A 13,550-nucleotide genomic window follows, 5' to 3' on the forward strand; every position below is an offset into this window, starting at 1 on the left:
GTGGATGCTGTGACGCCAGATGGGAATAGACTGTACGGACATCAGCTCCTTTACACTGGCATAACGGCATCCATGCGGTGTGTTGTGTGAAGCGGTACTTCCTTTTGTTTGTTTTAAAGCTGCTGCCTATTAATGTGCAGGGGTAGATACCCCTTCCCTGTTCACGCCACCCCGTTCGTGATTTTACAGACCTCTGTGGTAGACTTTAGGGGGCCGCTAGCTTTAAACAGAGACTTGGCTGCAGCCTTTGCTGTGGAGAAGCCAGCACCTCCCCAGAGTCCTCCCCAACAGACCCCTTTCGTTCCTCTGAACACACGCGCTGCTTTATTCCCCCCCACCCCCATCCCCGCAGTGTCTGCCCTGCAGTAGCTGCAACAAACGAAAGACTGAATTCTCTCTTCCCCCCTCCCCACTCTTGGGACGTCTGCCCCCAATACTAGCCAAGACTCTGAGCCTCCCACCCAGCCCCGGCACTGCCCTGCATGCTCAGACGGAGCTAAAACCCTTTATTTATTCACACACTTCCTCATGCTGCTTCACCAATGCATATCAACGGTGACCTTGAGACACCAGCCCCTCCTGGGATGAGCATGTTTTCCAGTCCCAGGCATCTCTGGAGTGAAGACTGACAGCTCTTTAAAAGAAGGAAAAATAGCAGGTGGAAGGGATGACATACTGACTGTGCACTTTGGTTTAATAGGATAAAATTGAGATGGGTCAAACTTCCTCAGGTCTGCAGTTCCCTTGGCCTAGCTGAGGATCTTACAGAGACGCTGTCCTTTAATTAGGGCATCGGCTGAGGGTCTCTTTGCTAGTGGACAGGTCACTAAGTATTACTGCCAGCATTGTTTGCTCTCGTCTAGGATTTCCCTGTTCCCTTCCTACCCTGTCTTTTGTCCTGTGTAAAAATGTTTTCCACTCTATTATTGTAATTCCTTCGAAAACTCTTTAGTGTTTGACACCACACCACGGGGCACTGATTGAAAAGGCGAGCCTTATGGTTAAATGCTCCTGATTTGATTTTGTGGAATATAAGAGGATGATCTTATGCTTAGGGGCCAGGAATGGGGCAGGGAAGGGCTTGGTCCAATCTCCAGCTCTGCCAGACTCTTCGTGCCCCAGTGCCCAGCTGTTGCTGGAGAAATAATCCTTCCTTCGTCTTGTCTATTTCGACTGTAAATTCACTGGGACGAGGACTGCCTCTCACTATGGCCTGGTCTACACTACAGCCATGTATCGGTAGAGCTACGTCACTCAGGGGTGTGAAAAATCCACAGAGTTAGACCTACCTGACCCCCTAGCCAGTGCTGGCAGTAGGAGCGTCTTCAATTAAGTGCTGCAGCAGCACCAATGCAATGTTTTAAGTGTAGATCTGCCCTGAATGTATATACAGCACCTAGCACATTGGAGCCCTGATCTCAACTGGGGGTTTCTGGGGCCCGGATTCTCAAACGTGCATAGGTGCCAGCTGCCACTGAGATCAGTGGTGTTAGGTGCCTAAACATCTTTGGGGATCCAGGCCTAAGTGCTCCAGTAACATCCTACTAGACGGAGCAGTGGACAGAGACTCAGGAGACTGGGTCCCATTCCTAGGTCTGCTGGGCAAACTTGGGCAAGTCACCTCCTCGCTCTATGACTCAGTTACCCCATCTGTGAAATGGGGCTAATGATGCTGACCTCCTATGTTAAGCTTGGAGCACTATGGTGGAAAGGCAGGATATAACAACTGTGATTGTTAATATTAACCTTTGCTATCTGAAACAGATCAAGCTACCTTTAATTATCTCAAAATAATACCACCCAGAGGAGTTAAAACAGAACAAAAATGCTCATTACCCTGTAAGGCAAAAATTACAGCAGGGAAAAAGCCAGCAACATTTGGCCACCAGGTCTGAGACAGAGGGGTTGAAAAAACGTAAGTGAAGTTCATGTTTTAAACTTACAGACTTTAAGGTCAGAAGGGACCATCGTGATCATCTCGTCCGACCTCCTGCACATTGCAGGCTACAGAATCTCGCCCATCCACTCCTGTAACAGACCCCTGAATTCTGGCTGGGTTACTGACGTCCTCAAATTATCATTTAAAGACTTCAAGTTGCAGAGAATCTACCATTTACACTAGTTCAAACCAGCAAGTGACCCGTGACCTATGCTGCAGAGGAAGGTGAAAACCCCCCAGGGTCTCTGCCAGTCTGACCCGGGGGGGAAATTCCTTCCTGGCCCCAAACATGGCGATCAGTTAGACCCTGAGCATGTGGGCGAGACCCACCGGCCGGACACCAGGGAAAGAATTCTCCGTAGTAACTCAGAGCCCTCCCCATCTAGTGTCCATCACTGGCCGTTGGGGATATTTGCTGCTAGCAAGTCGCAGTTCAGCTCCATGGCATCGTAGGCCATCCCATCATAAACTTATCAAGCTCAGTCTTGAAGCCAGTGAGGTTTTTTGCCCGCACGGATCAGGCCCTCAGAGAGCAAGGAGTCAAACCGAGTCGCAGTGGCACTTCCTCCCCGCCCCCGGCCCATCAGCAAGTGCGCATGTTACACAGCTGGTACGGGGGTTACTGAGCCACAAAGGGACTTAGGTGTTGCAAACTTTTAGGCACCTGGAAAATCACTGCAAGACTGGGCTCCACCAAGCCTGAGTGAGGTGCCCAGGCTCCCTGTACAATGCATGCGGGGAGAGAGGTGCCTATGAATGGGATCCGCCAAAGCCAGCACGCTAGGGCCAAGGGGAAAAGTGGACGAGAGGGATGTGTGCTAAGCCCTGCCCCTTTTGCGGACTTGGGCGCCTCTCTCTGGTAGAGATCCGCAGCCAGGACCCCCTCTCCTGGATGCGGGGGCTAGGCGACCAGGCTGTTTCTTGTAAGAATGAGTTAGATGTCTGCCTCACTCCACACAAAAAGAACTCCCCTCTAGTAACCATTAGCCCTGTGATTACAGCACTTATCGGGGCTGTGGGAGACCCTGGCCTGAGGGGGAAAAGGATTTGAACAGGGGCTCCCCCTGGGCCTGCCAGAGGATGGGTACACTGCAGCTCTTTTCAGAAAGGTTCACCAAACTAAGAACTCAGCTGTGCCAGACCCAGTTTCCCCCACAGCCAGTGGACCCCCTCTGCAAGTCAAGTGAACAATGCAGGGTTAAGGCTTGGAGCAGGTCACAATGGGCAAGTTTAGTGGCTAGAACATGCCAAACACCACTGAGTGTTCAGCTGACTGCAGGGTGGCCCAGGAGAGCATCCAAACCTACGTTCACCTTGCGGGAGGAGGAGGGATGCAATGAAGATAAGTAGGAGGACTTGAGGTCAGATGGCCTAGCACCAGTGACAAGAACTGGAAGTTCAGTGCGGGCATGTACCGGGACTGGGCACTACTGTTGAAGACACTAAAACTAGATGAGACAGGGTCCAGTAGAGTGTGAGGGTCTTCTTTTCTCAAGACTAAACATGCTCAGTTTTTTTTTACCCTTTCCTCAGAGATCAGGTTCTCTAAACCTTTAATCATCTTTGTTGCTGTCCTCTGGACTCTCTCCAATTTGTCCACATCTTTCCTGAAGTGTGGTGCCCAGACTGAACACAGTATTCCAGCTGAGGCCTTGCCAGTGCCGAGTAGGGCAGAACAATTACCTCCTGTTTCTTATATACGACACTCCTGTTAATACACCCCCAGAATATTAGCCTTTTTCACAACAGTTTAAAACTTGTTGGTTTAAAACTTATATATATACACACACACAGTGTATATATCTCATTGACATTAATTCTTATGGGGAAATTGGATTCGCTTAACATCGTTTCGCTTAAAGTCGCATTTTTCAGGAGCATTACTTTTCCAACAGATGTCTGGGTAGTTAAAGTCCCCCATTACTACCAGGTCTTGTGTTCTGGGTATTTCTGTTACTTGTTCTAGAAATGCTTCATCTATCTTCTCATCCTGATCTGGTGGAGCTCAACCTTGACATCACCCCTTTTTTTTACACCTTTTATCTTACCCAGAGACTCTCAACTGGTCTGCCTCCCACATCCTTGGGCACTTCAGAACAAGCGTTTTTAATGATAATTGGGAATCATTGAAGAACAGCTTATTAGATGCCCAAAAAGGAAATCTATGGCCAGCAGAGTTGAGGACAATAAAAAGGAATTTTAAAAATATATTAGGAACAAAAAGTATCCCGACAATAGTATTGGTCCATTACTAGATACAAATGGTAGAATTATCAACAACAATACAGAAAAGGCAGAAGTGTTCAAAAAATTTGTTCTGTATTTGAAGAAAAACCGATGAAGTGGTCTTATCATATGGTGATAACACTCTTTCCATTCTATTAATATCTCCAGTGTACGTTAAAGAGAAGCTACTAAAGTTGGACATTTTAAAATCAGCAGGTCTTGATAACTTGCAACCAAGAGTTTTAAAACAGCTGGCTGAAGAACTTGCTGGACCATTAATGTTGATTTTCAATAAGTCTCTGAGCACTGGAAGAGTTCCAGAACACAGGAAGAAAGCTAAAGTTGTGCTAAGGATAATCAGGATGACCTAGTTATTATAGGCCTCTCAACCTGACATTGATCCTGGGCAAGACGATGGAGTAGCTGATATGGAATTCAATTAATAACGAATTAAAGACGGGTAATTTAATTAATGCAAATCAACATGGATTGATAGAAGAAGTGAGGTTTTTACTCACGAAAGCTTATGCCCAAATAAATCTGTTAGTCTTTAAGGTGCCACCAGACTCCTTGTTGTTTTTATGGATTGATAGGTTTTATCAAACTAACTTTATACCTTTTTTGATCAGATTACACGTTAGGCTGATAAAGGTCATAGTGCTGATGTAATATACTTAGACTTGTGTAAAGCTTGGTACTGCATAACATTTTGATTTAAAATCTAGAACGAGATAGAATTAAGATGGCACACATTAAATGGATTAAAAGCTGGCTAACTGATAGGTCTCAAAATGTAACTGTAAACGGTGACTTGTCATTGAAAAGGTGCATTTCCAGGGGGTCCTGCAGGGATCGTTCTTGGCCTTCCGCTAATTAACATTTTATCAATGACCTGGAAGAAAACATAAAATCATCACTAATAAAGTTTGCAGATGACACAAAAATTGGGAGAGTAGTAAATAATGAAGAGGACGGGTCACTGATTCAGAGTGATCTGGATCTCTTGGTAAGCTGGGTGCAAGCAAACAATATGCATTTCAGTACTGCTCACTATAGGATAAAAGAACACAGGCCATACTTACAGAATGGATGACTGACTCTATCCTCGGAAGCAGTGACTCTGAAAAAAGATTTGGGGGCCATGGTGGATGATCAGCTGAACATGAGCTTCCAATGTGATGCAGCGGCCAAAATGCTGGGATCCGTAAACAGGAGAATCACAAATAGGAGCAGAGAGGTTATTCTACCTCTGTATTTGGCACTGATGCAACTGCTGCTGGAATGCTGTGTCCAGTTCTGGTGCTCAAAATTCAAGAAGGATGTTGATAAATTGGAGAGAGTTCAGAGAAGAGCCACAATAATGATAAAAAGATTAGAAAACCTGCCTTATAGTGACAGACTCAAGGAACTCCATCTATTTAGCTTAAGAAAGACAAGGTGAAGGGTATCAGAGGGGTAGCCGTGTTAGTCTGAATCTGTAAAAAGCAAGAGAGGGTCCTGTGGCACCTTTGAGACTAACAGAAGTATTGGGAGCATAAGCTTTCGTGGGTAAGAACCTCACTTCTTCAGATGCAAGGTGAAGGGGTGACTTGATCACAGTTTGTAAGTACCTATGTGGGGAACAAATATTTAATAATGGGCTCCTTGATCTAGCAGAGAAAGGTAAGTATAATATAATAAATAAATATAATATATGGAGATATACCTATCTCATAGAGCTGGAAGGGACCCTAAAAGGTCATTGAGTCCAGCCCCCTGCCTTCACAAGCAGGACCAAGTACTGATTTTGCTGCAGATCCCTAAGTGGCCCCCTCAAGGATTGAACTCACAACCCTGGGTTTAGCAGACCAATACTCAAACCACTGAGCTATCCCCTCCTTCCTCCCAATCCAGTAGCCGGAAGTTGAAACCAAATTCAGAGGGGAAATAAGGCATACATTTTGAACCGTAGCGGTAATTAGACAGTGGAACAATGTACCATCGGTCGTGGTGGATTCTCCATCAATGACAATTTTCAAATCAAGATTGGATGATTTTCTAAATTATCTGCTCTAGGAATAATCTGGGGAAGTCCTATGTTATACAGGAGCTCAGACTCGAGGTCACAAGTGGTCCCGTCTGGTCTTGGAATTTATAAATCCATATGGTTATTTAAAGGACACTTGTAGTTACTAAGCACAATAATTGCTAAATTTTCTATAGTGTTGCCTCATTGGTATGGTAATGATAGTGATGCTATAATTTGCTTTTTTGAGTATTTTTATGGTACTGTATTTGTGGAATCCCTGTGTTACATGTCACTGGGCTATGCCGTTAAATAAAGTTTACACATCTCCACATTGTGGACACTGAAGGATGGATGGGTGAGGAATGCACTGTGCCCTTTATTTCCTTGTGGGTGTTTTGAAAATGAGATACAATTCTGGATTCACACTACCCAGAAGTGACGGGCCAGAGGCAGGAATCACTGAATGAGATTCCGTGGCCTGTGTTAGGCAGGTCAGGCTTGTTGATCGTAATGGTCACTACTGCCATAAGATCTATGAATTATCGCAAAGGTGAGCAAACTACAGTCTGTGGGCCAGATCCGGCCCGCGGGACCCTCCTGCTTGGCCCCCAAGCTCCTTACCCAGGAGGCTTGCTCCCAGCTCCTCCCCCGCAGCCTCAGCCCACTCACTCTGCCGCCGGCGCAATCCTCTGGGCAGCGGAGCTGCGAGCTCCTGGGGCAGCGCAGCTGCGGCCTGACCCGGTGCTCTGTGCTGTGTGGTGGCGTGGCTGGGTCCAGCCGAGCGGCGCGGCTGTCTATCCTGGTGCTCTGGGCGGCGTGGCTGTAGCGCCGCCAGCCACTGGTGCTCCAGGCAGCACGGGAAGGGGGCAGGGAGCAGGGGGATAGAGGGCAGGGGAGTTCAGGGTGGTGGTCAGTGGGGGGTGTGTGGATGGGGTCGGGGCGGTCAGAGGGCGGGGAACACGGGGGCAGGAGTCCTGAGGGGTCAGTCAGGAAGGTGATGGCAAGTTGGATGGGGTTGCGGGGGGCAATCAGGGCAGGGGTTCTGGGGGCGGTCAGGGGACATGGAGGAAGGGGTGGTTGGATGGAGCAGGGGTCCCAGGGAGGCAGTCAGGAAGGAGAGGAGGGGTTGGATGCGGTAGTGGGGGGAGGTCAGGGGTGGGGGATCCGGGGGTAATCAGGGGACAGGGAGGGGTGGATGGGGCTGGGGTCCCAGGGGGGCCATTAGGGGACAGGAAACAGAGGCAGTTGGATGTGGCAGGAGTCCCGTGGGGGGGGGTCTGTCAGGGGGAGAGAAGCAGGGGGGGCTCAGCTAAGGGGCAGGGGCTGGGCCACAGCCTCCCCTAACCGGCCCTCCATACAGTTTCGTAAACCCAATGTGGCCCTCAGGCCAAAAAGTTTGCCCGCCCTTGAATTATCGCCTTCTAACCTCTCTCGTTTATGACAGCCCACGTCACATCGGGGCCTTTCACTCATTGCTGGCTGCTGAGGTTATTCCGGAGTCTCCCACTGCAGGGAGGGTCCCTGAGCCTGAACATCTGCACTGCAATTAAACAGCCTTGTAGGCTGAGCCCCATGAACCCAACGCTGCTGACACCGGCCAGATGCAGGCGTTTACTTGCAGTGTAGACATACCCACGGAGCCCCCCTGCCGGGATGAATTCCATTCGTGCAGGACTGCGTGTGTGCTTTGAATAGGTTTGTTTTCCCGGAAGATGGTAACAGGATCTCCAGTACCTGGATTGCCCATTACCGGTGTATTACATTGTATACGGGGTGCGAGCCCGAGGAAGGGGCATGGCCATGCTGTTCCTTTGGGTGCTCACTTACAACTCATTAGGCTGGGTGTTGTTTCCTGGGCTTTGGGAGCTGACTGCATGAGGGGGAAGAGCAGACCACTTCCTCCTGTGCAGAAAACTCTCCTCTTCTGAAGGAGCCTAGCTGCTTTGCTGTGGGCTACCTGGCCATACCCCCACACCAGAGACAGAACAGAGGCTAGGGGGTTGGCTGATGGATTCAATCCAAAGCAAGAAAAGCACCTCAATTTGCTGTCCCACAAGGGCCTTTAGTCCGGACTGGAGGGTCCGCTGAGAAGTGAAAAGGAACGTGAAATGCACCAGATAGGGAAGGAGGCTCAGAATGGATATTAGGGAAAAGTCTTTTCAAGAGTGAATTAAAAAAATTACATGTGATTAATTTTTTCCAAGTACCCCAAGAGAATTGTCATTTAAATACAGCATTGAGTTCAACAAAAATCAGTTTGAAACCACCTCTGAGGACACATCTGACGTGAAGTGGAATTGGGGCCCGAGATACATGAATTCATATTTGTCTATTTTTGCTCCAAATAATCTCTGATATGTAAGAATATGGCTACTTATGTTCACCCAGGTGATCCTTTTAACCCAAAAGCCGATGAATTAGGGCTTTGTCTACCTATGGAAAATTACCAGCATAATTATCCTGGGATAACAGTGTCCACATGTGGAGTTTTACTGGCATAGCTATGCAGGCAATTCTCCCCATGTAACTAAGGGCTTGCCTACACAGGTTAACACACATCCTATTCAGTTTCAAAATCCAACAGTTTTCAAAGCCAGCAGAACTCTCTCAAGGAGTACATACCACCTCTATGAAGCCATTATTGTTAGCTACTGTTTTGCTCAGGCTAGAAAAGGTGCTCAGAAGAGGGTATCTATATTATTCCATAGCAGAGAGCCTTTTGGTTGGAACTGACATAATTTAATCTTGTTAACAAAACCCAGGTATTGTTTTCTACCTCAAAAGAAAAAACCAACGTATCTTTTCATGTATAACCAACATATAACCAACGTATCTTTTCATGTATCCCCACGTAAAACTTTATTTGGTTGGTTCCTTTGATAAAGTATTTATCCTTACAAAGTTTTTAATTCGTTGAGTACAAAAAATACTTCATTTCTTAAAACAAAACAAAACAAAACAAAAAGACCCATTAAGTCATTAAACTTAGGCATTATATTTCTGGAAGCAGGTAAATTGCTTGCATTCTATAGCTTGGCTACATAATTTTATCTTTTAAAAAGCAGGACTTCCACACTGTGGAAAACTATGGCATATTTAATTCCAGATGTCAACCCAACTGCTTGTAACATTTTTTAATTGAACTTCTCTTGCTTACCCGTTAGCAGAGAGATTTGTTATTCAATCAAGGATTTGCTTCCTCGTAGTTCATCTGCTCCTGATACTTAAACTTGCAATGCTGTGATTATGATGAATTTGTGACATCTCATGAGTTTCCACAGCAAAAGACTGTCATGTCGTAAGTACAATACAACATTTTCACTGCGGACTCCAGCTGGGTGAAAAGCAAGAAAATGCTTCACCAAAAAGATTGTTTTTTGTATTGCTGTTTACTTTCCCCTTCCCTGCCCCTTCTCCAAGTCTCCCCAGTGTGAAAGCCTCTCTTTAAAGCCAGGCTGCAAGGGAATCACATTTGCTTAACTACAGTATTTTGACAGGTGTAGCATTCTTAAAAGGAATCGCTCAAAGGACAGAAGGCCAAACCTCCCCACTACGGACCTTTTCCCTCATTCATCCAAACAAAAAAACCCCAAACAAAAATAAAAAGTTCCCAACCTTTCATCAACTTACAGAAAAAGAGGGACTGCCAAAAAATACAGTATGATTTTACTCGTGTACATTAACCACTTCCTACCCGTTGGCAAATACTCTCTTTAAGAAGCCGAGACTCACAAGCTCAGTATTCTTTGTCATGTTGGTTTTACACATCCAAGCCCGTATGCAAAGGTGGATTCAAATTCTACATCTTAGCACAGGGTCAGAAAAATACCATGGCAAAACGGTGGTGAGTTACGCCCCCCTCCCACCGTGGCTTTCTGTTGACAGGTTAGCAGCTGGATTCCTGTTTTGATTTCTTTTTCCTCTGTTTTATAAGGAATAAGCTCTCATCAATGGTGGAACTACTGTCTTTCTTGTTTCTCTGCCTTCTCTTTTTCTTCTTCTTTTTAGCTGCATCCAGCAGCTCCTGGCCATTTTTTGTTTTCCTGCCATGTGGAGAGAAGGCAGAGCTGTGATGCTTTGTGCTGCCCTTTTTGCTGCCCTTAGGGAAGTGTGTTCTACCCCCCCTAGGAAAGTCCTCCTCCTGGTCGTTATTCCTTTGGACATCTTTCTTGTGTTTCTTCTCTTTGTGTTCCTCTGCCCAGGACTTCTTATTGGCCTTTTTGTGGCGCTTTTCTTCTTTAGGACTCTTGACATGCTCTTTCCAAAGGTTTTTCTTTTTCTTAAGACACTGTCCCCTGCACTCTTCCTCCTTGCGCAGTCTCTTGAACTGCGCTGGCAAAAGGCCGGCTTCTTGAAGTTCTGTAAAATAGAACAGTTTCTTTTAATAGTCACTAGGAGGCCAGAAGCACAACCCTGGAAAACCACAAGCTCTGTTTGCAGTTTGGGGGTCAGCAATTGACCTGGTATGTAAAAATCTGAGGACCTGGGTAAAACTCAGACATTTTGACAAACACTGGGTAAGCCAGAAGTTTATTGTCATGTCATTTTAAAGTGCAGTTGCAGCCAGAAAAGCGATACTGTGGGTTTTCATAATCATTTTCTCTCAGTGACTTCATATGACATTTGTTCAGTTTAAAAAACGATTATCTTTGGAAGACCCATATATTCAATCTGGGATTGGAAAGTCAAACGGTGTCATTTTACCTCTGAGGTTTCTATAGTCAAGATTCTGCAATCCAAAAATTGGCTGATCTGGCTGTGAAGTAGATATACCTGCTCTACAGATGGGTTTTCAGAGATTTGGACAGAGTAAGGACCAGACCCTGCCCGCTTTACTCATGTTGAGTGGTACCTTCCTCCACAAGTGGTCTCACTGTAGAAAGTGGCCATTCATATATATTGTTTTTTTTTTTCCTTTCAGTGTAATTGTTTTTGGTAACAGATTTTTAACAACATATTTTACAATTGAGAGAACACTCCCCATCAGTTTATAACCGTTTTAAGGTCTGTGAGATTTTGGGGTTAAAGTACTTCCTGGTGTCCTTTTAGAGGCTTGGAACAATGAATTTCAGGAATAGACTGAGGTTACTAAACTCATCAACCTTGCCCTGCTTGTTGATTGAGATAATCTCCATCATCATCTTCCACAACATGGAAAAAGCCAAGATTACAAAATGCCTAATTAAAAGCAGTAAGTATACCAATGTACCCTGATTAAAGACCACTTAAAAATGTGATGGTCAGTAAGAAGTACTTCACAAAATATACCATACCTTCAACCTTTCTCTTTGCCCTCTGAGCTCTCCTCTTGATGTCATACTTATCGTCATAGTAGTAGATGAATGGGGAAGAAGGGAATGCCCCATTGTACATCCGCTTCTCTGAGCACTCCTGCAAATCACATTTGAGGTTACTACATGCTGTGACATCTTGTTAAGCTTTGGATTATTGATTTCAGAGTTAAGGAAATAAACCAGATTCTCCAGGCCAGAATCTCAAAGGGTATAAATCAGGTTTATTCCACTGAAGTCTCAATGTTGATTTACAACAGCTGGGGATCTGGCCTTCAGTTCTTTAAATCCTGATAATTGTATTAGTTTCCAATAGCCCTGCGTATATTTGTATCACAATTGTGCCTATGAAGCAACATTTATTTAAATGTTTACTTAACTTCTTTGTTACTATCCTTTGACAGCTAGCAGTGGGACACATGGAATCCCATGTCTCCCATTGGTTATTACAAACCTGCTCTTATTTTGATTTATAAAGTTATCTAGCAAATGTAGTACACACAGAAGTGAAGGGCTAGAGTCAGGCACATTGTAGGCAGGTGCTGTACCAAAAAATTAATTGATTGATTGAGAGGATCTGGCTGAAATTAACTTTCTGAAAGATACCGAATCAAAACACGTTCTGCAGGAGACTTCGCCTGCAAATACATCCGACGTGGTGTGAAGAAGAGATGGGAAAGTCTAGAATCTTGAGTCACGGGAACTGACTGGTTTAGTTGTACTCAGCCCCTCACTTAGAGTGGGGCTCATTTCTCAATCTCACAGATTGGCAAATACAAATCGTGCAATCATACCAACGGTGTGTTCTTGCTGTCTTGATAGCCACTCAGATAATGAGCAGCTTTCGTTCAAGACTTTGGTACTGCTCACTCTACAATCCCTTCTTACTATGTGTCCTCAGACGTCCTCCTCTACACTTTAGATCTACAACACACTAGCAATGTCTTCAGCTAGGATTTCCTTGGTCTTTGGGCCAAGATTCAATGAGGCACTAGATCCTGAACTGGCAGCAGTGGACTTGGCAACGGAATGCATTTTTTAAATTTCTAACTACTCTGGTTCCTATTCAGACAAAGAACTTGGCTGAAGTAAAGCTAAGATTCAGAGAACACTTCAGTAACTTAAGAGTAAAAATCCTTATAAGCACATTGAAGTTAGGAAGAACCCCACACACAAACAAAAAAACACATTAAAAATCAGGAAAGTTAAAAGATCAAATGTCCAAGAACCCCAAACACTTGAAAATATGCAAATTCACAGTTAAGGAACTCAAACCACCCTTATTCTGCCATCTAAGTGATCTCATCTTCCAACCCTCCTTTCTTGATTCCTTTTGATAGATACTTTGCAAGTTGTGTTGGTCTTGGATCAGGGTCTTTGTCTCAGGTCTTCAAGAAGTCTGCAGTCTATAGCTTAAGCTTTTAATGTTATTAATGGTCTGTTAAGGTGACATTTGCCCCCATACCCAACTTAAATCCCACTCAAGACTTGTGCTGGCCCTCTGCACAGCTAGCTGACAAAATACGCCCAAATGTTTCATCTTTGACTTTTTTTCTTTTTCCACTGAACAAATCAGAACACTAATACTGTCAAATATGCAGCAAAAGTCTAGAAAGCACAGTGTGCAGATATGACGTATCAGCACTGACATCTCTGATACCCTCCCCCTCACCCCCACACCCGGGACAACATTATGTTCCCTGAAAGTTTGCTAACCTTGACACTGTACAAGCATGAAAACTGAGTAACGGGCAGGAGCTGGTGAACAGTGAACAACACAAAAAGCCCTCTGACTTTAGGGTTATGTGATCTCAGGTAGAATGATTTCAGTTACGTGGGCTCTATCTCGAAGGACATTTAAAACGGTAGCTAGGGAAGCTTAGCCATACTGCATTCAGTGCTCATGCAAATGGAAGGCAGTTTGGAAAGAAAAGCGTGTGTCAGTGAGAATGAAGATTAGACTAGTGTAAAAGCTGACTGACGCCTGGTCTATACTAAGAAGTTAGGTCAACCCAGCTATGTCGCTCAGGGATGTGAAAAATCCACACCCCTGAGCAGTGTAGTTAAGCTGACCTATCCCCGGGTG

General features: G+C 45.2%; 1 protein-coding gene across 2 annotated transcripts in view; it reads right to left on the reverse strand.

The window, feature by feature from the left end:
• Positions 1-9,007: 9,007 nt before the first annotated feature.
• ZCCHC7 (zinc finger CCHC-type containing 7) overlaps positions 9,008-13,550 on the reverse strand; it is a 160,249-nt gene continuing 155,706 nt past the window's right edge. For both annotated transcript variants that reach the window (XM_065549770.1, XM_065549771.1), the window contains exons 8-9: positions 11,447-11,564; positions 9,008-10,532 (exon numbers count right to left, since the gene is read on the reverse strand). In XM_065549770.1, coding sequence (XP_065405842.1) covers positions 10,060-10,532; positions 11,447-11,564 — 591 coding nt within the window. In that variant the 3' untranslated portion in view covers positions 9,008-10,059. The remainder of the gene's footprint in view (positions 10,533-11,446; positions 11,565-13,550) is intronic.

The sequence above is a fragment of the Chrysemys picta genome, chromosome 6, assembly GCF_011386835.1.
Source record: "Chrysemys picta bellii isolate R12L10 chromosome 6, ASM1138683v2, whole genome shotgun sequence".
Lineage (NCBI taxonomy): Eukaryota > Metazoa > Chordata > Testudines > Emydidae > Chrysemys > Chrysemys picta.